Below are 27340 nucleotides of genomic sequence, written 5' to 3' on the forward strand. Positions count from 1 at the left end.
GGTCAGGCCGTTCAGATACGGCTTGGGGTTCAATGGCATAGCCTGGAGTGTGTGGGCCATAGTGTGAACCAACACAGCAGATCTGAACTAACAACTTACTGTAGTCATACTTGCACTGTTGTATGTAGGGGTACTTGGAGTTCAAGAGATGTGAAGAAAACCTCCTTTTGGCTTGAGCTTCTCGGTCTGCCACGTGCTGTCTATTGTGATTAGGTTGATTAGCAAGCGAAATCCCCACCTGATTAGAGGGGTCCAAAGAAGTGGGCGTTAGTTTATCCACTTCGCCTAGGAGACAGCAAGGAAAACATTGGCGGGTCATCTTCTTTTGATTGTTGGCCACACGCAAAGTAGGAGCCAGAGAAGCAGTGCAGAACTAAGAGAAGCCATCTAAATCTCTTCTTGCAAAGAAAAAACAGACTCTATTTTCTGCCTGGAGCTAGCTAGTTGTAGATATTTGTGGGCGTTACCTCAAGCTAAGGAAAGATGAAATTGAACTACAGTGGTTGTCTATTGCTTGTGATGCTGGTTAGCATCGGTGCAGTCTACGCTCAGTCCGGAAATAGCACTGCATCTGCATCTGGGAGTGGCAGTGGCAGTGGAGATGGTAAGTAGCTGCATTGGTAGCTTTGTTGTATGGCTTGTACAAGCTAGCAGCATGATGAGCTACACCCCCTTTAACCAATTTTTTACTCAGATGATAACTGCGAGAGCTTACAATGCAGCCATGGTTGCAATGAAACCTCCGTGGGCCCTATGTGCTACTGCCCAGGGGGTTATGAGTTGGGTGATAATGAACAGACATGCCAAGGTGAGTTTCAAAAGTAGCTATTATAAAATACTAGCTCTTCAAGTATTCACACTTATTTAAATAGAGTGTCGTGGTGGTTACTGGGGGGTCGGTTGCAGTATGATGTGTGAGTGTTCGTCAGGGGGCGCTGGTAATCCGTGCAACAATGTCAACGGAGCCTGCATCTGCAACAGTTGTTGGACTGGCACGAGCTGTGAAACTAGTAAGCTCTCTGTTAAATATGAAAATTGCTGTATGAGCTAAATAATTCCCTACACAGGTGTGGGAAGCGGTTGTTTTCTGGAATTTTTACAGTTAGCAAATAAGGTAAGAAACATTATATAAAAACCGCAACTACGTCTACATGTATACACCTGTATAGGTGTGTTGGTGTGTCGATATCAGTCCTTGATTTTGTCATGCACAGAGTGGAGAAATTCTTCAAAAACGGTATGGAGGAGCCTATTTCCCTACACCACACGTGGACACCATACAGGGTCTTATTGTTGATGACTTATTGGAGCTCAACACAGCAGCCATTGTTGCTAACCCTGAGCTCACAATAGTCTCAAGAAGCGATGTAGGACAGGGAGATCTGGCCAAGGTGAGAACATGTGCACGTGCAATCATATTCACAGCAATAATTATGATACCCAATTAATGTCTAACCATAACCATATCCGATTGTGACCTAAAAATGTCCTCATAGTGATACCCCCCCCCCCCATCATACACTCTCTCTCATGCCCCCCCCCCCCGTACACACACACACACACAGCTGAAATTCACGGTTGACTACACAGTGGATCGTCCAGCGGCAGAGGCAGGCCTGGCTCGTCTCGCAGACAAGGTCAAGCTGGGAGGTCTCCGGGTGACACTCATTCAGCAATTATTCACTAACACGGCTGAAGTAACTATCAATGCTGGCACTAACAACTAACTAGCCAACAGCTTCTCTATTTTATAGCTGTATTTTATGATTGTGAGGTCACCTCGGCACGAACTATGTAACTAGTATGTAACACATTATTTCTAGACATTATAACACTTTTTATATGTTTTTTAAAGACCATTGTCCCTCGATATGTTTCATAGTTTTTTGCATTACAGCATTATAATTGATGTATTGCGATGTTGTCATGGTGATAATTAAATTATTAAACATTACAGGGAGATAACATCTAATGTGCAACAATGATACGTAATTGTAATTCTGATGCACTAATTAACCATCAGCGTAAGTTCAAGTGACAGTTCAATTTAATCATGTTGAGTGAGCTAGTTGTGTTCAAGCCAGTCCAAATCCCTCAGGGCATTCTCTGACAGCTGTCAGGAGCATATCGTACAGTTTGTCATAAGTTGGGTACGGGGGAAGGTCAAGTTGGTTGAAACTGTGTGAGAGAGAGAGACAGTCTAAACACATGCTTGTTGTTTTGTGGTTTCTCAAAAGTAGCGGCTACAGTTACTACACACAGTCATACGTATTATGGTCAATCTACTACAAGTACAAGTACAAGTCATGTATGTCCAACAATTATAATAACACTGCATTGCGAAAACAAGTACAAACAAGTTATTTACGTTACCAAGGGGCGGGCGTGTAACTAAGTTCCATAACTACAGCAGCGTACACAATGAACCCACCATGTGTGAGCACAAGGCAACCTGTCAGTACACAATGAACCCACCATGTGTGAGCACAAGGCAACCTGTCAGTACACAATGAACCCACCATGTGTGAGCACAAGGCAACCTGTCAGTACACAATGAACCCACCATGTGTGAGCACAAGGCAACCTGTCAGTACACAATGAACCCACCATGTGTGAGCACAAGGCAACCTGTCAGTACACAATGAACCCACCATGTGTGAGCACAAGGCAACCTGTCAGTACACAATGAACCCACCATGTGTGAGCACAAGGCAACCTGTCAGTACACAATGAACCCACCATGTGTGAGCACAAGGCAACCTGTCAGTACACAATGAACCCACCATGTGTGAGCACAAGGCAACCTGTCAGTACACAATGAACCCACCATGTGTGAGCACAAGGCAACCTGTCAGTGGACCTGTCGTCTCTGTGGATCTGGAATTTCTGGAGTCCATTCATCCCCTCGAGAGCGGCAAAGCCTTGTAGGGGCACTTTGGAGGTCCCGGTGACAAACTGAAGGAACCTGGCCCTGTCCGCCTGGTCAAACGAGCGAAGAGCTCTCCAGAACCACTGAATCTGGGAAAACGAAAGAAAAAGAAGGCTTACATGTACGCCCAGTAATTAAGTAAGAGATCACCAAACTACATAATTACGATACAGTGACATTTGTATACTACATTGCACTGATGCACAGTAAAAAGCTGCTGAGAATAAGTAAAGGGCCTTTGTCAGTACAGGATGTGTTTAAGATACATGTACCCAATGACCTTTTGCTGCTTACGTGGACAGTTTAATGCACTATGAAACCACACACTAGACTAATACACAGCAGCGTGAAGTCACATGACACACACGCACACACCTGTAGAGAAGTCTCGGAGTACTTGTGGTATTCAGTGTTGGCCTTGAGGTCATCAATATCAATGGAGGGTAATCCAGATATGAGCAACTCAAGCTCCTGTTCATTGAATATAGAGATGAGGTCCTTGGGAATCACCTCGTAGAAGCCCTCGAGGAAGCTCTTGATTTGAGCTTGAATGGACCCGGTCATTTTCATCTGACAAGCCAGCTGCACATACTCCCTCTTGTTGGCCTCTGTCACAACTAGGTTTGTACCATCTGGTTTGAGCTCCTTCACCTCCGTCTTGCCGAACTCTTGAACCTGAAGTAATGGGACACAGTCACACTCACGTACTCACGAAGTTTACTACACCTTACACCACCGCATGCAATGAATATCTTGGAAAGTGTGTACTACACCTTACACCACCGCATGCAATGAATATCTTGGAAAGTGTGTACTACACCTTACACCACCGCATGCAGTGAATATGTATCCAGCCTGATGTACACCACCACATGCAGTGAATATGTATCCAGCCTGATGTACCGCATTTATCATAATCTAAGGCCCTCGAAATATACGACACTTGTGTGCATGGTCTTGCCAGTTAATTGCCTAACACACATACATAGCCTAATCTCTTGCACAATCAATTCATGAAATAATTAACACCTATAAACTTACCTCTGTGGTGAAATTCAAATCGATTCCCAGGTCGCCATAGTTATGTTCCAAGAGGTAGACCATTCCCTGGTAGAAGGCGTAGTCTTCAGCCTCTATGTCAGAGAAGTGGACGGGCTTCCCGAGGATGTGCTTGTAGAAAGACCTTGTGAAGTAGCAATCGAGCAACTTGTTGTCGTATATAGCCTTGGCAATCACTCTTCCGATGAACTTGAAATAGTTGAGATGGTTAGGATTGACGTAAGACAAAGCGTTGGGAATGTAAGTCACACGGTCGCCAGAGGTGAGCTGAAACAGGGCGTAGTTTGGATTGAACATCTCCCGGGCGATAATCAGATACCACTCGCGAAGCAGACCCCCCACATCCTGTCCCTCCTCCCCCTCAAACTGGATGTACAAATTCCCCTTGAGTTCCTCGGACGAGCGTCGGTACAGCTCTCGGAACGAGTCCTCGAAGATGTGGTCTCGACGGATATGAACCACGATGTCATCTCTCCTCATCCCATCGTCGGTCTGATCTAGTTCGTGTCTAAAGTATCGTCTCTTGACATCAAAGTCGAGGACCTTGGTGTGATGGACAAGGACAGAGAAGGGACCCTCCGATAGTGGGATGGTGCTCTGGCGGAGGATTTGGTTGAGAACAGTGCGATGTTTTTCTGCAGTGACGGAAAATGAGATATTACATCATTATAATTATATACATTTACTTCTTTCTTTTTCAATAAATTATAGCTTTTGCATTAGATACGATGTGTGCATTATTCTAGTACTATGCATGCACACATACACTCTGTCTAAGTGTCCTCTCACCTGCAAACTTGAGGAACCTGGCAATATCAGGGGGTAGGTGGGCATACAGGTCTATCTCCGAGTCTCCACCGGGGGTCCCAGGGACGGGGCTTATGCTATCCATGGGTGCGGGGGCGGGAGAGTCAGGGGGCATGTCAGAATCACCTAGGGTGTGGTAGGAAGCTAAACGACCCGTCCTAGTTAGCAATGATCCTCTTCTCTTTGTTGACTGTTTGAGGTCATCGTTTGAGTCGGCATGAACCAGAAAGAAAGCTTCGACCAGTGGTTGCAATACGAGAACAGCGTGAGAGTCTTTGGTCCTCCCCAGGGCATCCAGACAATCACTGAGCATGCTCCATAGCTCCTCCAGCTCCAGTTGAAGACTGAGTGGTTGTAGCATGAACTTCTGACTGGAGGGAACCGAGGTGGTTGACGAGGGCTGGTCCACTTCCATTGGTCTAGAAGTGGACAATGCTTGACGTGGAGGTGCTCTACCGGGAGGGCCTCGACCTGTTGCATGGAGGAAACAACAAATTCTGGCTTAAATTACTGAACATCTATATTGTACACATGACTGTACTACATGTATTGTACACGCACACACACACACGCACGCACACACACACACACACACACACACACACACACACACACACACACACACACACACACGCACACGCACACACGCACACACGCACACACAACACACAGATACCTCGTGCTGAAGTGGTGGTCATAGTTGGCTTCCTCTGAGTTGCAATGGCAGACTGCGCTGACTCCCTCAACTGACACACCACCTTGAGCATCCTCAGGAAGAATGACTGTTGTGAGCCCTTACAGGTGAGGGGCACCATCGAGGGGAGATGAAGATCGTTGGAGTGATCAGTATGACGTTGCTGCTCCGGGGTGGCAATCGACGGCAGCACAACACCAGTCAAAATCGATACTGTCGTCTTAGAGTCACTAGATACGCCTTCAGCTGGCTTCATGTCCATCAAAGACTCCATATTGTCAGAGAGGTTCTCAAAAAGAGTGGAAATTTGGGAGCTCAGTGTCTGGCCAATAGCTTTGACCCCTTCAAGTAGAATGACTAGAATCTGTTCTCTGGTTTCAATTGAGCATTTTGAGAGATTTGTTAAGAGTGATGTGGCATCTTCCAATCCATCCTCGCTGCACCGACCAGATATCAGTACACTCACGACCGTCCTGAGAAGGTGTGGACTGATCAGAGATAAATCTTTATTGTCTTGGGACTCATTTTTTATCTTTTCGTCCATCTTTTCGTCCATCTTTTCGTCCCCTTTGGCTTGTGAAGGGTCAGGGCCAATAACTTGAGAGAGTTTGGATGGAAATAGTATTTTTCTGACTAGACCAGTTTTGGGAATGGCTGTCGAAGCATAGTTCAGTACTCGAAGGAGCTTGTCGGTCAGAGGGATACTGTCTTTGAAGATGTCTTGCGAGAACAGAGAAATCAGTTGCCCGAGAATGGAAGATTCAAATAGCTCAGCATCGGAGTTGAATTGGGCGGGGTCTGTGTATTGGAACAATCTCAGGACACTCCTACTCTTGCGGCTAGACAAATTGTCCAATTTTAGCAGCGTATTCCAAAACTTGCTCACTACTCGTTGCTGATCAGTTTCGACAGCTGGCGATTTCGTGGAGACAGGTAGCAGCTCGGCAGGTAGGAAACTTGATTGGAATTGTCTTGCTAGAAACACTAACAGATCGAGAACATTGTTACAAATGTTTGTACTTGCTAGAGGATGGATCTTGACGGAGGGATTTGCTCCAGCCTTTCTCGGCTGCTCAACTTGAAAGACTTGTGTGTGAGATCCCAGGGCAGCGCTGATGCTGATATTGAGCCAGTGTGGTGAGTTGGGGTGTGGAGATGGAACAATGCGAGGTCCTGAAGTTGAAGGTTCTTCTGTTTGTGAGGTAAGCATCGGTGGCATTGGACAAGGGACCCTAACAAGAGGATGTTGAAGCTTCCTAATAATCTCTAGCAAGCTCGACAGAACCCACGATCTGGTAGAGATGTGTTGGCAAACGTTTTTGATGATTCTATGCAGTCTGTTGATATGTATACGATTATGGTCCAAGAATAGTGGCACCAGGATACACACTAGAGACTCGGGGGCAAGCATCTGCTTGCTGTTGGGCTCTCCTTTAGCTGCAGCTTGTGCGGCCAGGGCTCGTCTGTCAGGTCGGTACGTGGGCATATCGATGAGAGCATACGGATTGAGATTCACAATCGCATAATGAAGGCCAGCTGCTTCGAATGAGTGATGAGAAAATGGGTGTGGTACGCCTGAGTTAGTGCCAGAGCCCCCGGCACCTGAGGCCTCTGCACGGATATGAGCTTCTTCCATCATTCGTTCCAAGAAGGCGTCTCTCTGAGCTTGCATTTGTCGTCTCCGAGATTCTCTGTCCTGTTGTAGACGTCTTGCTTCATTGGCTAGGTCATCGGGAAGATGTCCGAAGGAGCTCTCGTCGAGATCTGAGAGAATGGTACGTCGGAGATCAGAGGGGAGGTTTCGAAAGAAGGATGAGTTATCGAGTGGATCAATGGGGTCCATGCTTCCTTGCTGTCTTACTCTCTCCAGTCGTTCTTGTTGAATCACCTGCACACACAAACACAATACAATTATCACATGACCTACACAGGAGAACTTGTGTAATCACATGACCTACACAGGAGGACTTGTGTAATCACATGACCTACACAGGAGGACTTGTGTAATCTGAAGTACATGCATGCTGTACTGCGCACAAAAATGAATTTGTAAAGCTTTTAAAGTTCTTCTAATCAGCTTTTGTATAGCACACATGTGTAATGGTATCAGAGACAAACACTAAGAAGTTATATTTACATAAACACACTCGTAAGAGCACTCACCTCAGACTGTATGGTGGGAGGGAGGGCAGACAGGAACTCGGGACTAATACTGCTCTGAAACGGTGCCTCTACTTCTTGTTGTTCCGAGGGAGGCTGTCTCACCCGTTCCTCTCGACGATGCTGAGCCAGCACTTCGTGACGAATGGACAGTGGTAGAGCAGCTAAGAATGTCGGGTCAATGGCGCTACTCTCAGGAGTCTCCTGTGATGATGCACCCTCTGCTGGGGGTGGTGTGGTGTTGCTAGCGGCGATGGATAGAGAGCCGGCAGCAACAGTAGTGGGTGTGAGCATATCGGATGGGAGACTAGAAGATGCGCCTTGGGGGGACGGGGTTGCCATAGTAGCAGTGGCGCTGGAGTGGGGGTGATCGTGTAGAACAGTTGCTTGTAAGTTATTAGATGTTGGTGTAGAGGCCACAGTGTTAGAGGGAAGTTGGAGGCTTGATAGCAAAAGAGGAGCCAGTGTATCTGATGGGCTAGGAGATTGCTGCGACTGGCTGCTTGAAGGGGGTGTGGCCCGTTGCATTGCATCAGTAGCACGTGTGTTCACTCTTGCCGAAGCACGGGCTAAAGAATCGACGACTGATGCGAAATCTTGCGCCAGATAAGGACTGCCCTCGTTTGTTGAAGAGCTTCTACTGACAGGATGTTGTGCAAAGAACGAGTTGACTTGAGAGGCAATATCGGGGGCATCACTATTGACTGGTTCTGTTACTATGTTGTCTCCTGCTGACTGCTCCTCCATGCTCTGTACATCGCCCAGTGTGAAGGAGTCTTGTGGGGAGGGCTCAGCCAGTGATAGGGGACGAGCATCTTGTATGACTGGAGTTCGAATAGCAGACTGACTGTTTGTAGGTGTTTCAGATGTTGAATTGGTGAGCTGCAATTAGAGAGAGAATTGGTACTCTAAATATCTATGCACAATTGACATGCACAGTACAAGCATCTACCAAGTATGTACGAGCAATACTGGCCATAATTATACCACCAAAAAATTAGCATAAAAATGGGATCATAAAGTGGCATCACAAGAATTGGGTACATTCAAAATGAAAGCACATGCCTCGGTGGAAGCTAAGTAACTGCATACAAACTGAAAGAGTGGGTAATGATGGACCATAATTATTGTTAAAAACGATTGATGCCAAAAGTTCAAGTCTGGCTACATCAGCAGAGCCTTGCAGCTCTCTGCTCACTTTTGCAGCTACCAATAGCTAGCGTTGTGGTGCAGAGCTAACTACTAAGTAGAGTAGCAACACTTGGTGAACAAGTTTGGCTACGGACTCTTCTGAAAGGCTGCAATGGCATTCCAAGTAAGCAAAACTATTGAAAACGAAGCATTATTTAGCAAATCCACGAATTAAAATCCAAGAAAACATGACTAGAAGCCTATACTTGCACTTCATTGATCCTTGAGCAGCTGTAGCAGTCCACACACACGCACGCGCGCGCACACACACACACACACACACACACACACACACACACACACACACACACACACACACACACACACACTACCGTATGCCTCGCTTGCGCATGCGCACCGAGGCATAATAATTATCTTATGCATTCACTAAAAACGTACACAATACTGAAATTGGTAACTAGTATGTATATATACCTCTCCAATGCTTGTTGGTGGTGGTGGTTGAGAGGAGGGCGTGTCAGTAGTGGGCGGGGTCGGTGCTCCAGCTACAGCCGATAAGAATGTGTAGAGTGGGTCTTCTCTGTTTGTTGCAGCAAGTGATGCTACGGCAGATTCTTGTGTACCATCGAATGTCGCCATGATCGGGTGGGCGGAGTTACTTGCAGTCGTCGTAGTTATGAGTTGTGACGAAACAGCTGTCGAAGCGGCCACTGAAGAGGCAGCTTGAGTAGACATGATGGATGATGTAGCATTAGAGACCTGATCCCTTGCTTCAACCACGCCTTCCATTGCAGTCACTTCTTCGTCCCTCTCTGTCAACTGCTCTCTAGTGCTACGCACAGCTGCCACTGTTTGAGCGAGAGCGTCTGCCACTTGCCTAAGACTCGAACGAAGTTGGTCCACGGACGTCGATGCATCGCGAGGACTAGAGGGTGTGGCTTGATCCGAGGGGTGAGGGGCATTGGGGGGGACATTTGTTGTATTTGGTTCTGAACGAAAGGTGATAGTTCGCGTAGCGGTGACTGTTGATGTAGGGGGTGTGGCCATTGCAGGAGAGGGTGTGGCTACAGCAGAAGCAGCAGCGGTGGTGGTTGTGGTGGTAACAGTACTTGTGCTAGTTGTGCTTTGTTGAGAGGTAGACGCTGGTGTAGTCGTTGTTGTTGTTGTTGTTGTTGTTGCCGTGGAAGCAGTGCTTCGATTGTTGCGTCGTCGTGACGAAGAAAAAAGTTCTTCATCAGATGAATTTTGTGGATTACATTTCAGGAAGATGGCACCCCACGTTGCTTTGATAGAGTCTCTTAATTCGTGCATACAATGAACAGTGGCAGGGCCATCGATGATCGCACTTGTCTCCTCCCACCGTCCGAGAGCGTTCTGGATAACAGGCGATTCCAACTCTTCTTGAACAGACTGTTCCCGGGAGCTCGGCGATTCTATAATTATGGGGGCAAGAAGTCATCAAAATATAACAAAACAACATCAGGAGCGGAAAGTTCACAAGAAACTAACATTACAGTGACACAAAATTCGGATCAACGGTACTAAAGTTATGGCTGTTGTTCAACTACACCCCTACTCGTTTCAACAGCCTTAACTTGAGTATCGTTGATCCAATGTCAAAAATTTTCTAATTTTCTGAAAGCTTAGAAAGAGACCTTTCAAATGATGTGTTGCAATCCAAAATTTCGTGCGGGCTCAAATTTGTCATTTTTCGGCCTTGGACAAATTGATATCTCTCAAATATTACTTTTGATGACATCATTTGAACTATTTTTTTCTAAGCTTTCAGAAAATCCTAAAAATTTGACATTGGATCCACGGAATTCAAGTTATGGCAGCCGAAAGAATCCCTAAACCATTGAATGAATCGAGTTGTAGTTGAACATCTTTCAACAGCCTTAACTTGAGTATCGTTGATCCAATGTCAAAAATTTTCTAATTTTCTGAAAGCTTAGAAAGAGACCTTTCAAATGATGCGTTGCAATCCAAAATTTCGTCCGGGCCCAAATTTGTCATTTTTCGGCCTTGGACCATGGGCTATTATTCATGGTATCGCCAAATTGGTATCTCTCAAATATTACTTTTGATGACATTATTTGAACTATTTTTTTCTAAGCTTTCAGAAAATCCTAAAAAATTTGACATTGGATCCACGGAATTCAAGTTATGGCAGCCGAAAGAATCCCTAAACCATTGAATGAACGGAGTGTAGTTGAACATCTTTCAACAGCCTTAACTTGAGTATCGTTGATCCAATGTCAAAAATTTTATAATTTTCTGAAAGCTTAGAAAGAGACCTTTCAAATGATGTGTTGCAATCCAAAATTTCGTCCGGGCCCAAATTTGTCAGTTTTCGGCCTTGGACCATGGGCTATTATTATCCATGGTATCACCAAATAGGTATCTCTCAAATATGATTTTTTATAACACCATTTGAACTATTTTTTTCTAAGCTTTCAGAAAATCCTAAAAAATTTGACATTGGATCCACGGAATTCAAGTTATGGCAGCCGAAAGAATCCCTAAACCATTGAATGAACGGAGTGTAGTTGAACATCTTTCAACAGCCTTAACTTGAGTATCGTTGATCCAATGTCAAAAATTTTATAATTTTCTGAAAGCTTAGAAAGAGACCTTTCAAATGATGTGTTGCAATTCAAAATTTCGTCCGGGCCCAAATTTGTCATTTTTCGGCCTTGGACCATGGGCTATTATTCATGGTATCGCCAAATTGGTATCTCTCAAATATTACTTTTGATGACATCATTTGAACTATTTTTTTGTAAGCTTTCAGAAAATCCTAAAAAATTTGACATTAGATCCACGGAATTCAAGTTATGGCAGCCGAAAGAATCCCTAAACCATTGAATGAACGGAGTGTAAGTTGATCAATGGTTCGGGGACTCTTTCAGCTGCTCTAACTTGAATTCCATCGATCCAATTTCAACAATTTTTTGATTTCTGAAAGCTTAGAAAGATACTTTTCAAATGGTGTCATCAAAGTTCATATTTGAGATATGAAAAAATTCTGTCAATCCAGCCCAATACCATGGATACCATGGTCTAAGGCCGAAAAATGACAAATTATGGCCCCAACCAAATGTTGGATTGAAACACATCAGTTGAAAGGTCTCTTTCTAAGCTTTCCGAAAATCATAACATTTTTGACATTGGATCAACAGTACGAAAGTTAATGGCTGTTGAAAGATGTTCAACTACAACCCCCCCTCTCCGTTTAATCAAAGGTTGTACGAGGTAAGTACATACGAAGCACTGTCTGTTGTCATGTGATCACAAACACTTACGTCTCATTCTCTGAGCTCCAGAGCTACCCACTCCATACACGAGTCCATCGTTGCTACCGGCAGCCACGCTGATGTGAGCCAACAGCTGATGCATAGCCGACTCTGGTTGCTCTGACGACTGTGAGCCTACTCCCCCGATGGGCATAGGGGTCTCAAAGGAGACGGCCGATCCTAACCGCACCCTCTGGGCCAGCTGTGACGAGTGATCGCTCGTCCGTGTCAATAGCGGGTGTCGAAGAGGGATGGTTTGTCCGGTGAATGATGTCACCGACGAGTCAAGGTCTGTTGAGTTGTGCTGTCCGGGACGTGTGTGGAGGGAGCGTGTGTACGAGGTACCACCTGCCGATCGGCCATCCGTGACCTGTATCTCTCCGTCTTCTGGACAAAATAGAGAATGAAGATTAAAAAAGTGCAGTCAAGCATTTACTACATTGTTCGGAACTAATAATTAGAGAACCAAGAGTTATAAATTATTTCTCTGCAGTATAGGGGGATCTTAACTTTCCCTTTTTCTCAGATTGCATCGCACAATTATGTGTACATTGCATTTACGGAATGGCTTGGCTTTCATTATACACTCTCACAAATGTAGTCAAGTGCCAACGTAACTATAGGGGAACATCTAGATCAAACATTAACATCTGATCACTTACGAACTCCCCAGGGCATGTCGATGAAGTAATCCATTTCCTCGTTGATATCATCCTCAAAGTCATAATCCAATTGGAGCACGTCCTCTCCCTCGAGATCAGAGTCATCTTCCTCTTCCTCTTCCTCCATGTACGAGATGTCACCCTCCCCCTGGGACTGGGAGGGGTTGAACGAGTCGTCAGCACCAGTGTTGTCCTATAATAATAATAATAGAGTAACAATTACGCACTTACACACATGCGCACACCAATATACAACTGTACATGCATACACTAACTGTATGGAAGATCCTATTTAAGAAACAAAACAGTCAGTCTATATATACGTGATTATCCCAGAGATCACTATCGGATCCAATTCCCTCAAAGTCTGTCTATACCTTCTTGTATTGTACCACACTCACTCACCCCATGAACCTCTGAGTCCTCAAGGCTCTGTCCCTCGTCACTACCTTCCGCATCTTCCACCTCCGTGTCCTCGTCATCACTATGGGAACTGTCCGTGTCGCTGAGGTCAGAGTCCACTTCAAGATGGGAGGAGTCAAGCTGGCTCTCATCAAACTCATCATCTTCAACCTGAGAGGGCAGGCAATACATTATAATCATGGATACTGTATAAAAATGGCCTCCGAGCAGCAATAAAAAACAGTTTCTGATGTAAATAATAGGAAGAGCATTACACTACAAATAAAATAATTGTTTGGCTGTAGAAACACGTAATAATTCCTGTACACGTATAGTAGCCGTTAACTATGCTTGTCCCACAAACAACAAGGTCACATGACATGACACACAGGACACACCTCTTCCCCTGCCGAGTTGCATCCATCTTCCAACACATCCACCTCATCATCATCATCGTCCTCAAGGTCAGAGTCCGTGACCTCGTCACTGATCCCTCCTTCCTCCACCATCATGTCTGCCGAGTGTTCCCCTCCGTCAGAGAGGCCATCATCTCCGTCAACCTCAGCAGATTCTGGCAATAGTATTATTGTACTCAAATTATCATTTCAACACGTACTGCACATGTACATGTAGTCACATGATCACCGTAACATGAATATATGTACTGTACGTGAATTCAATCGTTGATGGGCACAGATGGGAAGGTAATTTACAATGTAATTCACTAGACAACAAATTGGCCCAAAGAGCTTTAATAAGTTAATGATGGAACGAGAAACTCAACTTTTAAAGTACACGTATAAACATGTACAATCAAACAGACCACACACCTCTTTGCTGTCTGTGAACACGCCCAATGCCATGAGCCAGACTGGCAACAGTGTTCAGGATGGGGTCCCGATCTGTCTCCATGGCAATATCAGGCTCCTCCCCCTCCTCTTCGTCCTCCAAAGGCACCAAACTCTCGTGAGTTGCATCAAGATGTGCTTCTTCAGATAAGTCTTGGCTTGACGGTTGACTGATAGCAGCAGCAGTACTTGTGGCTCCGGCTACGACAGCTGGTGAGGAAGTAGCCACTTCCCCACTTCGAGGCAGCTGGCTTGCGTTCGTAGTCGATGCTCTGTTCACCGGTTCACTCGATGCTTCTGGAATTGATGTGTTTGGTTTGACAATGTTTGTGGTTTGCCGTGAGGTGGTGGCTACTTGATTCACGACTCGTGTGAGTGCCTCCAAAGGTTTGAGGATTCCATTCAGAGTGAGTGGGAGAAGAGAACTTGTGAGATCTAGGTGGTATAGCGCTCGAGTCATGTCAGATATGATTCCTTTTCGAATGAGAAGACGTGCAAATTGGCCTGGATTCACGGGGCCACGAGTCACCAGTACGTTGTAATCAGTGACCAATCCTAGGAGACCCGTTAATGACCGAATTCTATTGTGCTTGGTCAGAGATTCAGGGAGACAGAGTGCCCTACTCAATGCTGCTTTGAACTCTACAACGAGGATGTTGATTACTTCAGGCTTGTAGTTAGCAGTGGCTATACAGTGAACGAAAGATTTGGCAAGTTTTGCGAGATTTTGTATTCTGCTGTTTGAATTTGATGAGCTGGGTATGAGAAAATCGAAGATGAATGCTAAGATTGTCATTTCTTTCGGAGGCTGTCCATTAATTGAGATAGCTCGAGAACTTGAAACTATCATGGGACCACATTGAGGATACGAATCGAGTGTTTCCGCTAATAATTTGAGAGTGGCTGCCTTGGACAGTAATGGCCGCTCGGTGAGCTGTTCCCCTTCCGATTCTTTCTTTCCAGAGCTCAAACCAATGCCGGGATCCTCGATTGGACTTGAGGAATTTGTGGGATTACCGGAACTACTGGTCTGTCGTGAGGGGTGATCCTCTCCGTCTATTGTCAAATCATCATCATCATCGTCAAATCTTCCAGGCTGATTCCGTCTAAATGAAGTGTCTCTATTTCTTCGAGTTCCTCTGAACATTCTCGGTACGGCGACATCTTCGACCCTGCCCTCGTCTGTTTCTGTGCACGACTGTGTGTCGCCAACAAAAGGATCGGAGCAAAGATGGTCAATGAGCAAGTTGATAATGGATGATTGGCTAGGGGTCAAAGGTGCTTCAGGGATTTTGTTGGGACCAATATAATCTAGGTATGTGGGGGTGGGCCTCTGAGAGACGAAGTACGATTCAGAACGAGGAACTTTAGATTTGACTCGTAGGGTGGACGTACAGATACTTGTCAACATGTCTTCATTGCGACTGGCTATGGGTGCCAGTCGCCTCAAAACGTAGTGGTAGTCTTTCATCCCGTTTCCAGTGGGTCTGACCTCCTTGACAATGCTCGAAGGAGTGGTGAGGCATGACTTCACAATGTATTGCATAGTTCTTTTCATAGTGTCCTGATCTTCAATACAGTGCCGGAAAATGTTTACCGCCAGCGGAGAGAAACCTTTGAAACCAGACTTTGTTTTTAACGAGAGAATGGCCTGGGGCCCTCCGGCTTCTATGAACAGGGTGCTTCCAGTAGCTTCACGAGTGAATCGTAGGCATAGCCTCAGGGTGGCATTGAGGGTGTCAGGATCGATTGGGGCTGACAGCAGGCGGACACAGTACTTGAGGCATTTATGTGAATTTTCTTCAGTGATTTTACAAGGAGCTGCACTGCCATCTTCGTGAATTTTGAGTACATACGGTATTACTGGGGAAAAAACGGGATCATAAACCTCAACAAATTGAATTCATTGATCTACCTGGTTCCTCTTTATCAAGCTCTTCTTTCTTTTTGTATCTTCTACTGTTCCTGGCTACTTCAAGACGGATGACGGCTCTAATAGCACCTGTTTCTGTATTGACCTGCAAAGAAAAATAGTAGTTACCCAATAAGTAAAGGCTGGCAAAATAAGATGGGAGCATCTGCACTGATGGCCGAGTGGTTAAGGCGTTGGACTCGAAATCCAATGGGCTCTGCCCGCGCAGGTTCGAATCCTGCTCAGTGCGAATTTTTTTTCTTCTTTTTCATTATAATTATCACAAATTTTCTAGAGGCTTAATTTTCATGGATTTCGTGGGTTAGAATCCTATATACAAGAAAATTGAAAGTCCATGAAAATTGTTCTTTAATTTAGAGTTACCTGCTATAACACACACAAAATATAAGTGCCTCGAAAATTTCGCGCTATACAGTACATGTACAATTAGAACATTCTGAAGCATACCTGTAACATAGGATCAAACATGACTACGTTCCGAAAACTTTCATAACGTGATCTGCCAGAACGAACACTGCACGAAAGAGAGCAACACAGTTACAACGTAAACAAAACAAATTTCGCGGCTGCATATAAAACGCAAAGTTGAGTAATCACACCTGTAGCAATAATCCCCATTCAAATAGGACTTTTCCAGACATTGCCCCAGGTCATGTGAGTAGGAGCACCACCTGCTGTTCTCAAACCACTGCCACACAACTATGCAGTCCTGTTGAAAGTTAAAACAAGATAACAATATCCGACAATCTTTGCATGTGGCTTACATCTCTTTCTGGTCTCCACCATTTTGCAATCTTCATTGTCTTTCCCCAGATATCAATGAAAGTGAGGAGAGCTTGCAGCCATTTTGGAGTAGCTGGAACATGTAGCTTGTCAGACTCCATGTTGGCGTCTGGTGCACACAGAGTGTTAATGTTGCCTTGGCTCACATCCAACAGCTGTATAGCGGCAGCTAGGAACTTGGGTTCACACACCACCCTAGCACAGGGGACTGGCATCTCCTGTACAAGTGTATGCATGGGTACATACATGGGTCATACATGCATACACAGCAATACATAATACACGTACATACATAGTAAATGTACGTGTTATCCTACGGCTAGAGAGAGGGAAAAGGCTCTCTAGCAAAAAAGGAAAACTATAATTATAGGCTTAGAATTCGTACACTATACACATACAGATATACACGCGTACATTTTTGACCTCTAACCTCAGAGTAAAGGTTTTGCACATAAAAGTCATCAATACAACAGACTACCCACTCGAACATGCTGAACACATGTGCACAACTAACAGACCTCCATGATCATTGAGAGCAGCTGCAGCTGACAAGCCAGAGGCTCCATTATCAGTTTCTTGGGTTTGACATACTGTTTAGACATTACATCTTGAGACATCTTCTCCACTGATTGCAGTATCTAAACAAACGAAAAATATACATCACAAAATGCCAACTACATATACAACCAACAGTAACATGTACACTTGAAATAGTTTAATACTATATCAACAGGTGGCTGTTGTATGACAGCTAGTACTCACCGTGTTCTTGACCCTCTCCAGTCCCTGACACCACCACCCGTCTCCGTTCCTCTTCGCCATGCTCACAATGAGGTCGCACACTCGTGACACACACTCGGGCACCACCGATCCAAGCTCAATCGAACTGGGCAACAGAACATTACTAAAGTCCTCCAATATTGACTTATCCATGGCTCTCAGAGCGTTGTATTCCTTCTCTTTCTCTTCGGCTTCTTGTCGCTCTCGCTCTTCGTCCTCTTCCTTTTTCCTTGCCTCCTCTTGCTCACGCTCGGCCTTCTGCTCCTCCGTTTCTGTTTCTTCGTTAGCAAGGGAGAGAGCTATAGCTCGTGATATGGCTTCTTCCTCGCTCAAACCAGCCATGTTGGAATCTCGACTCTACAGCATTGCAAAGAGGAACACAAATTAACAAATGATAGCTGCAAGCAAATACATGATTTCTACTACTTGTACTGGATCTAATGTATAACTGTTCTACATATCCCTCTGCCATATCCAAGGGAAAGCCCCAGTATGTACGCTACAGGCACTACACACTCCTACACCCACCTCAGGGAAAGCCCCAGTATGTACGCTACAGGTACATACACTCACTTCAGTTGCAGGATGAGAGAATATCCACTCCATTGCTGCGTTGAGCTCATTCCCACACGCCTCCAGGGCTTCCTCCGCATGTGCCCTAGCGAAACCCATATCGCACAGCTGTTGGAGATGGTGGGGGTCCACCTTGGGCGGTGCTGGGGGTTCGTTAGCCTCCCTTTCACGCCGGGCAGCTTCTTGTTTCTCCTTTTCTTCCTTCTCTTTCTTAGCTCGATCTTCGGCCTCCATTTCGGCTCTGACTCGGGCCAGCTGCGACAGAGGGTCCTCTCTCTTATCAGCTGCAATATACTCGTCTAGTTTCTTCTCCATTGGCTCCTCTGAGCGGTAGAAATGGCGAATGCTGGCTAGTAGGAGCTCTATAACTTTGAGGGTAAGTTTTGAGAGGCGGGGGGAGTCCCACAGTGCCTTCAAGCACGGTAGAATGGCCTGGACAGAAAAAAAAGATGTTGAAACTTAAGATTTGATTGAAAACACAGCCTAAAAAGTTATATTGCATCCAAAACAAGCTTTCATTGAGGCCATTTGCATTAATTCATCTCTTTCCTCTCATCAAACTAAATGCAGAGTAACCATTACATGTACGTACCTTTTGTGTTCTAACAAAGAAGTCCAGTGGATTGAACATGGGGTTGTAGACGAGCCTCTTGTTGTCTGTCTGTTCGTGAGGGGGGACTGCCATGTAGTGATTGGAGCTGATCACGGCCGAGGTGTTGAGGAACTTCTCGGCTAGATTTAGCCACGCCTCCAGAAAGTCTACGCTGCTACCTACAAAAGATTAATTTGTACACTGATACACTGCTCAGTTCTTGGTACATGTACCTACAACTTGTACAATAATAACACTATGATCCCACACGTAGGCCTAAGAGTGTACGGTCCCACACGTAGGCCTAAGAGTGTACGGTCCCACACGTAGGCCTAAGAGTGTACGGTCCCACACGTAGGCCTAAGAGTGTACGGTCCCACACGTAGGCCTAAGAGTGTACGGTCCCACACGTAGGCCTAAGAGTGTACGGTCCCACACGTAGGCCTAAGAGTGTACGGTCCCACACGTAGGCCTAAGAGTGTACGGTCCCACACGTAGGCCTAAGAGTGTACGATGCCACACGTAGGCCTAAGAGTGTACGATCCCACACGTAGGCCTAAGAGTGTACGATCCCACACGTAGGCCTAAGAGTGTACGATCCCACACGTAGGCCTAAGAGTGTACGATCCCACACGTAGGCCTAAGAGTGTACGATCCCACACGTAGGCCTAAGAGTGTACGATCCCACACGTAGGCCTAAGAGTGTACGATCCCACACGTAGGCCTAAGAGTGTACGATCCCACACGTAGGCCTAAGAGTGTATGAGGACTGTTCCCTACCATACAGACTGGTCCCCTCCTCTTCCTCGTTGATGACCTTCAGGGCAACGTGGAATGTGCTGCAGGGAACACACAACTGTGCATGATATGACACCACATGATATGACACCACATGATGACTCTGATTGTTGTCATATAAACAGCATAATTATACATACATGCTGTACATGTAGGTTCATTCATGTTATAAAAGGCATACATGTCCATGTAAGCACACACACACACCCACGCACACACACGCACACACACGCAATGCTCACTTAATGAATGCCTCCAGGCCAGACTTTTTGTCAAAGGAAAACAAGATCATGTGATACACCTGCTTGTGTTCATCGAACAGTAGTAGCTCACAGAAGTCAGCTGCATACATCTTGAAAGTCATCCTGGAATGCGAGGTCATTGATTAAAACGTTGGTTGTCACTGCCTTGAGTTTTGTGTGTGTCTATAGCCTCCTTTGACTACTATCGAATATCTATTGACCCCACTCCACACAACACAGACATTCACACAAACAAATACCAGGCTAGAGCCCCTCAGTTTATGCAGCCTTGGACTTCTCCCATGCTCATCAAAGATACGACTGCACTCTTACACTCCTACAGTACACACAGTAACTCACCCATTAAAGAGCCAGTCCTTGATGGGTGACCTCATAGCTTGCTCACATTTGCTCGGCGAGGGTACCTCCCACTGCAAGCTCTCCACAAGCAGTAACGTCACTTTGTCACAGATCTGCAATGCATCCTCAGACGGAGCTACGTAGGGATCGTCCCTGAATCGGCTGCGATGGGGATTGCGAACCAGAGGGGTGATGGATATTCGTATAAGTAGGTTCATGAACTCTGCTAGCGAACGGCCAACTTTTGATGTGATGGTCAGTAGAGGTGTGATATGTTTGAGCGAGTCTACCAGCAGCTGCGGCTGGTCACATGACATGTTTCCACCCGCTGGAGAGAGTTTGGAGATCACCTCCTCTGATAATAAAGTACTGGCAGAGGAGTCGGCGTCTTTTGTCGAGGAAGAGGTGTCCATATTTTCTACATCCGATTTTTTCTCTCGTTTCTTCTTTTCTTCGTCTGCTGCCACTGCTAACAAGATGAATACCTCCCACACGAGGGCACGGTACAGTTGTGATAGCTGCCCCAGTACCTCCTTTCCCAAGACAGAGGCAAACTGCTTCAGGCAAGCTTCTCTCGTCTCAAGCTGATAACGAGGGAAGAATTAAATGAGTGAGAGAACTCAGTACAGTTATAATAATTATACATGTACAAGTGAAAGTATTACAGGTTTCATGCCAGTGTTAGAAATTACTCACTGCCATTGACCAGACATTTAATTACAATGACCACGCATTCCTCCATGTGTTCTTCCGTGTGTCCGATTAGTATGACCACAGTCAATAATCTAACACTGCATGCTATACACGCACAGCAGACACCATGCACATACACACACATGTACATGTACACTCACATTAGTATAAGAGGTGCAGCAGGCCTTGAAGAAGTAGACAAACAGCTGCATGAAAGAGTTGGCAATGGCGAGCTTGTGAAGGAGTGGACTGCCCTGGGGGGTCTTGATGGCCTCAGGCACATTGGAGAGGGGCCCCACCTCCTCCAGCAGAATAGACTTGGAAGAATTGGGGGAGTCTAGAAACACACTGAGGTCTTTGAGCACTGAGGAGAGTTGCCCAAGACACTCGGCTAACAGGTCCGATGGGCTGGCAAGGTTCTGGGGGGGGGGGGGGGGGGGTGACTATAGGAGAAGGCAATCATCTAGCTACAAATTAATGGTTTTTGGTATATTCTAAACACGGTACTTCACTACTAAACACATGACATGTAACTGAACATGTACGTGTAGTAATAGACTCACTAGTATTCCTCTGCAGGTGCTACAGAGAGCATTGAAGCCGTGGGATGAGGGGAAGTCAACAGGGAGGGTGGGCAGAGCGAGCAGCTGGATGAGTGGCTTGAGACCACCCTGCTTGCTGAACTCTATCACATGATCCTTGGTGGAGTTATTTGTAAGGATAGCGTCAAGGAAACGAATCTGTAGAGGGAGGACAGTTGGATTGTATACAATGCTGGCTTCAAGTTAAACATCTGCTTCTACTGAGATACGCATAAAATAACAGAGTGAGCAACAATAGGAAAACCTTGTACTCACCACGTTGATGACATATTCAGTGAGTAGTTGACCTCTCTTGTCAGGTCCCGCCTCATCTGAGGGGGAGTCCCTATCCGCCCCCTCTCCACCATCCTCACCACCCTCACTCTCCTCATCGTCATCGTCCACGTCCGAGTCAGCGCTCATGTGATCATCATTCAGTGGGTCCACGGTGGACATCTTCCGACCACCCCCTGCCATCGAGGGCTTGTTTTTCTCTGACACACTACCCATAGAGAGCAGGATCTTCAACAACTACACAGGAAATGTCAGAGTACATGTACACGCATGTGCAATCAATTTCAAATTACAGCTACATGTAGACGAGAACTACTAGCTCTGTACACGTACAGTATAGTACAGTACAGTACAGTACAGTACAGTACAGTACAGTACAGTACAGTACAGTACAGTACAGTACAGTACAGTGCGTGCAGAAATTACTTTTGTAAGGCACTACATTTTGTATAACAATCTGCTACTGGCAAGTATTTACTTAGCATGTGTTTGTTGACAATATAGAGTCACTTGTAGTACTTCACTCACCCTAACGAGAGCAGCAATGACGTTGACCCTGAGGGCTGGTTGATGTCTCATGAGCTCGTCCATAGCCACGCCCAGAATGGATGCAGTATCACCTAACTCAGCCCCTTTCTTTTTGCGCATTGCTGGCAAATATTCAGGTGATATAAGCACACTGAAGAGGTGATCGAAAGGCTCAGCTGCGATGAAGCTTTGCAGACCTCGTGCATTGAGGCACATGGCACTGAGGATGTTGGGTAGAGAGGATAGAACTTCTCGAGTAGCTGGTATACGTTTCGTGATGACAGAGTTGAGCACCACTCCAGGTAGGCCGTTGTCTTGGAGAGAGGACAGCTGTGATGGCTCTTGGAAGATGAACACAGTTGTCAGCTCAGTTGCTGGAGGAAGAGTCGTGGATAATGTTTGCTACTTTAATTACGTGGTTATACTTACAGTCAAACAAAAGAGAATGTAAAATCAGTACCATAAAATCTGATAAATACAATGTGGTTTTGTATAATGTAAATGAAATCTGATAAATATACATTGTGGTTTTGTACCACACAATAGTTGATAACCTCATCAAAGCAAAAAGACAGAGATGGTTGGCTAAAATTATACTGTTCCAGTCATTTCCAGGCCAAGAGAAGACCATCATTCATGGCCAACTATGCTAACGACTGGCCACACTTTAGCATTGCATATTGCACGACCAGGTCATGGTACAGAGACACCATACTGGAGATACCACACAATGCAACCAACCACACAGCTGCTGCTATACTTGAAACAATACAAGCACTTTCACATGTATACATACAAGGATACACCATTACCTCACAGCTCCAGAAAATAAAGTTATCCAATTTACATATTCAGATTAGAACCGCCTACCCCTAGCCCTCAAGCTCAAACCACTTACCCTCGGGGACCTAGTGACGCTTCATTTATCGTGGTCTATATCTGACATATAAGCACATAATATTTACTTTACCTGGTAAGTAGATTGAGGAGCCGTAGTACTCTGCATTGCTTACAATGTGCTTTAGTGATTTTGGCAGAGAAGAGTCAACAACTGCATCAACACACAACAGAACAAGATCAACATCAGCACATACAGAGGAGCAATGCACAGTACCAAAGGAGCAATAAAAAGTACGTAGTGGTAGGCAGTCATGTATTTATTTAGACGTGTAACAATCACATGATATGCTGTTTAACATAAAGCTGGTACAAAAGAGAGGACGAATGAATGACGTACAGTTTCTTATATTCTCAGCAAACGTTGCCTCGGGAACTGCTTTCTTCAAGAAGTTGAGTATTGATTTGATGAGTGCTGCTCTCTCTGGCATGCAGGATACCTCGGCCAAACCCTCTGCCTCGCCCACTTCCATGGATGTATCAGTTTCCATGACAGCAGAGTCATCAGCTGATGATGATGGAGCTGGGAGAGAGTCTGCATGGGGAGAGTATAGGTTCAATATACCACTGTGGCATAACATACAGTTAGAGGTTGCTAGTTCCTACATGTGTGTACAATTACTGGGAGCATTTCCTCATTGTATCTCACGGAAAATGTGTATGTCTTTTCTATGAAGCTAACACATGCTTGCCACAATGCATGTACATGTACAATATAATTATACACTGTAGCTCACCTGCATCACGCCTATTGACAGGTACTAATTCAGATGGTAAAATGATAGGGGCGTCCCCACGGCACTTATCCACCTCAATCTCGAGGCGACTAAGCATCTTGTCCCACCCTCCCAGACTGTGGAAGGCAGACATGTCGAGACCCGTCACCAGGTCAATAACACGCACGGCACGAGTCACCAGCTGCAGCAGAGAGACGGTCAAAGACTATTTGATGTTTCAGCAAGTCAGTGGAAGTGTTGTGTGAGAAAATGCAGTCATTACACACACACAAACAGTGAATATACACATTGCAATATATCAGCAATCAGCAAGAATTGTGTGAGAGAGTTTCCTATTCATGCAGCAACTGTTGCCATAAGCATCACTTGCTGACATGAGTGAGTCAGCAAGTGTGTATGTCATGGCTAGTACTCTGGCATAACGTTCTGCCATTGAGGTAACAGCACTTGGCAACACCACAATGAAAATGATGTATGCTAGCTCTAATTGGAACCACGCAAGCCCCCCAGGTTATATACAGTTAGACTCACTGTAATGTTCATTGGCTCAAATGCCTTCCACTCCAGCACTTGTAGCAGACTCTCCATGATACCACTGGTTACCAGGGCATCACCACCTGACATACCAGGAAACATTTGCATGGTTACAGTGCAATCAATTACACCAGAGCCTGAGAAATCTCATAAATTATGGGCTGGCTACTTAACTTAATTTACTGGGGTCAGTCTAGGTCCTAGACACACATGTACGCTGCTGCTGCTACTCACTGGTCTCGTAGGTGGCCAGGTGGTAGAGGAAGGAGAAGAGGGCGGTGTTGAAGGTGAGGGGGAACTGATCTTCCGAGGGGACAGAAGACGTGAACGAGGCCACACAGTCACGAACCAGACTGGGAAGGAACCCGTGATAGGCAGCTGCTCCCGTGGACTCGACGATAGCCATAAGTCTGGGTGAGAAATAAGGAGGTGGAGTAAGTCCTAGCTAGCAATTACCTCAGGCATTAATTACGCTCTGCACGTTACAAGCAAACATGGGCACTTACTTTGGATCTCTCTCAAGGTGTATGATGGCAGTGAGGGTCCTCAATACTGAAGCTTTGATTTCCTACACACAAAGTGTATACATACACAATTGATTATCTTGTGAGTAATTAATATTCAAAAACAAACATCAATACATCCACAATTTAAGCTGCATGCATGTTGCCATAAGCATCACTTGCTGACATGAGTGAGTCAGCAAGTGTGTATGTCATGGCTAGTATTCTGGCATAACGTTCTGCCATTGAGGTAACAGCACTTGGCAACATCACAATGGAAATGATGTATGCTAGCTCTAATTGGAACAGTGAAGTCAAAAGGTAGCTAGCTACATTACTCTTTCACTCACCATAAGACCTTTCTCTTTGGTTTCCAATACTTCAACGAGCTCCTCCACAAATCCCTCGTATATGAGAGGATCCACAATCTCAGCAGGGCCGTTTGAATACACTGAGAGGAAAACAGCGAGACAACCTAACATCATCACCTCCAAATATTTCGGGTCAAAACCACACAAATATTACAAGGTACGTATCATTCGTAGCACTACACTGTGTACTATCAAGTACACCTGCTTATAATTACCTGCGTAGTGTCTCAAGGCTAGCCAGCTTATTATACTCACCTAGTATAGACAGTGCCTGAAGTCTAGCCAGAATGCACTTGAGACGTTGCTCAAAGTTGGGGAAGTTCTTGGCGAGCCGTACACGAGAGAGCAGCTGCATCTGTGCCTGGAGGGGTATCTTGTGACTGGAGGTCACCGTCCTCATGACCTCTGGGATGGTCTCTGAGCCCTCGTGAAGGTTCTCCAGGAAAATGGATGTACTGGGCTTAAGGGACTGTTGTGGGACAAAAAATCCAAATGAATGGGATGCTTGCAGGTGGTTCAATTGCATACATTGGTCTGCATACATACATATACGCTCAAAAGTTTCCTTCCACAGAAACATTTTCTACAAGGAGTCGATTAGTCTAAGAATGCATGTAGCCGCCACTGACCTGGCCCTCTTGTTTCTCAGTCTCTGGCTGGTATTTGAAGAACACACTTGTACACGAAGCAGGGAAAGTCTATGGGAGCAAAAATACAATCAATATAATAGACAAGTTTTATCTAATTAACCACTTACTTTGATATCAGCATTGGTGCAACATTCAGCCAATCCAAACCCACTCTGCTTGCCACCCCAAGTCTAGAGAATAAGACACACCAATTGACAATACAATTACTACCGCAATGGAATGGGGCTGAAATAAAAATGTTGTGGTATGTACAATGAAACTCACCTCCCCCAGATACTCCAGGTGAGAGTTGAGACTGGAGCGTTTCTTTGCCGAGAGACGGGAGATGAAGTTAGACCTCTTGCTAAACACATAGAACAGATTAAGCGCAGCCAGCACTATCTCCAGATCAGGACATCCCAGCAGAGCAAAGAGGTGCTGGGGGGGGGAGGGGGGGGGGATTGTTAGAGTGACACTGTGTGTTTAGGTACCTAACACCATCAAAAAATGATCTCAAAAGGGCGCAAGCAAAAAAGGGAAATCCCCTGGGTTTCTCCTACTATTATACAAGAATGTGAGTGTCGAATACAGTCAGTTTAAAGGTTACAGCACACATATTGTACTAGGTCCGTATTAATAAATTACACACATCCTGTACATGTGGTTAGTTTTGGACGGCAGCAATGGCCAATATATCAAAAGTAAGAATGACTACTCACCTCTGTCGAGTTGTAGATGTGTCTGGCATAGGAGTGCTCAATAAGGAGGGAGGTGAAGTTTAGGACAGCCACAACTTTCTCCTTGAACTGAAAGAAAATGTGTGACCATACAAGTATTCACTATTACAACAGTCTCTATAGTTACGTGTACAGTGAGACACAATGCTTATACATAATGATGAATGACATTCACCTCAGGGTCTTTGAGTTTGGGGCACATGCATACACAGTTGATATTGGTGTCACCAGCTGCTTCTCTGCTGGCGGCTTGCTCGAGAATCTCGTCGAAACGGTCCAGTGCATCCACCCAGTGGTACAACTCACACTGTACGGAACATGACTACAAATTACAACACGTGTCCTTAAGGGGTGATTACTAAATACAATATCGACATATAAACTACCTTTCCATATCTCCAGACTGACACGCTCTGTAGAGTGCGAACGAGATCTTCATCGGAACATGTCTGTAACTTTTCCGTCAGCTCTTTTGCCACGGGAGGCTATTCGGATATTACAATATGTTAAGCAGTGATCTGTATACACACTGTACAGCATAATTACCAGTTCCGACACTCCTTTTTTAGGTTTAGTTTTCTCAATCTTCATTGCTCATATGAGCTCACAGAAGACAAAGAAAACTCTCTTTGTAATCCAGCAGTTTCTGTATCTCTAGCTTGATGATTTGGTTGCAAGCCTCAAGGGGTAAACTGCATTGAAAGATAGCTTAGTCTTCTCTTCTTGATCTCAATATCAAAATCGTCAAGCATGGACTTTCAATATT

General features: G+C 45.3%; 3 protein-coding genes and 1 non-coding gene across 7 annotated transcripts in view; 2 read left to right on the forward strand and 2 right to left on the reverse strand.

Moving 5' to 3' along the window:
* Window positions 1-257, reverse strand: part of LOC135346146 (small nuclear ribonucleoprotein F-like) — a 920-nt gene extending 663 nt beyond the window's left edge. Inside the window, exons 1-2 of one of the 2 annotated variants that reach the window (XM_064543666.1) lie at window positions 100-257; window positions 1-42 (exon numbers count right to left, since the gene is read on the reverse strand). The exon at window positions 1-42 is cut by the window's left edge and continues 84 nt beyond it. In XM_064543666.1, the coding sequence (XP_064399736.1) occupies window positions 1-42; window positions 100-108 (51 nt within the window). In that variant the 5' untranslated portion in view covers window positions 109-257. Of the gene's footprint in view, window positions 61-99 lie in introns of those variants that run through there. The other variant, XM_064543665.1, reaches the window with a different exon arrangement.
* A 7-nt stretch (window positions 258-264) lies between these two features.
* LOC135346144 (uncharacterized) lies at window positions 265-1954 on the forward strand. Its single transcript, XM_064543663.1, has 6 exons — window positions 265-604; window positions 695-808; window positions 873-1010; window positions 1068-1114; window positions 1215-1391; window positions 1566-1954. Exons 1-6 carry the CDS (start codon window positions 484-486, stop codon window positions 1725-1727), a joined length of 759 nt encoding a protein of 252 aa, XP_064399733.1. The 5' UTR covers window positions 265-483; the 3' UTR covers window positions 1728-1954.
* On the reverse strand, window positions 1922-27326 carry LOC135346139 (E3 ubiquitin-protein ligase HUWE1-like). 3 transcript variants are annotated; one of them, XM_064543657.1, is made up of 43 exons: window positions 27121-27326; window positions 26961-27059; window positions 26750-26881; window positions 26557-26643; window positions 26123-26275; window positions 25966-26028; window positions 25838-25906; window positions 25464-25677; window positions 25188-25288; window positions 24841-24902; window positions 24569-24744; window positions 24332-24417; window positions 23801-23981; window positions 23404-23598; window positions 23137-23217; window positions 22167-22540; window positions 21621-21875; window positions 21327-21503; window positions 20925-21182; window positions 20071-20654; window positions 19711-19833; window positions 19451-19509; window positions 18671-18849; window positions 18079-18510; window positions 17488-17862; window positions 17244-17363; window positions 16707-16943; window positions 16542-16651; window positions 16390-16456; window positions 15925-16027; window positions 13992-15872; window positions 13560-13732; window positions 13165-13332; window positions 12760-12952; window positions 12107-12484; window positions 9276-10234; window positions 7653-8531; window positions 5472-7377; window positions 4778-5266; window positions 3971-4623; window positions 3305-3604; window positions 2828-3018; window positions 1922-2178 (listed from the first exon to the last, which is right to left on the reverse strand). In XM_064543657.1, the coding sequence occupies exons 1-43, from the start codon at window positions 27163-27165 to the stop codon at window positions 2076-2078; spliced, it is 13470 nt and encodes a 4489-aa protein (XP_064399727.1). In that variant the 5' UTR covers window positions 27166-27326; the 3' UTR covers window positions 1922-2075. The 3 variants fall into 3 exon arrangements, with proteins under 3 accessions (XP_064399727.1, XP_064399726.1, XP_064399725.1); XM_064543656.1 differs by having other exon boundaries at window positions 12107-12481; window positions 23801-24005; XM_064543655.1 differs by having other exon boundaries at window positions 23801-24005.
* Window positions 16090-16171, forward strand: Trnas-cga (transfer RNA serine (anticodon CGA)). Its single transcript has one exon. It is a non-coding gene; the product is annotated as a tRNA-Ser (tRNA).
* Window positions 27327-27340: the final 14 nt, after the last annotated feature.

This window comes from Halichondria panicea, chromosome 13 (genome assembly GCF_963675165.1).
Source record: "Halichondria panicea chromosome 13, odHalPani1.1, whole genome shotgun sequence".
Classification (NCBI taxonomy): domain Eukaryota; kingdom Metazoa; phylum Porifera; class Demospongiae; order Suberitida; family Halichondriidae; genus Halichondria; species Halichondria panicea.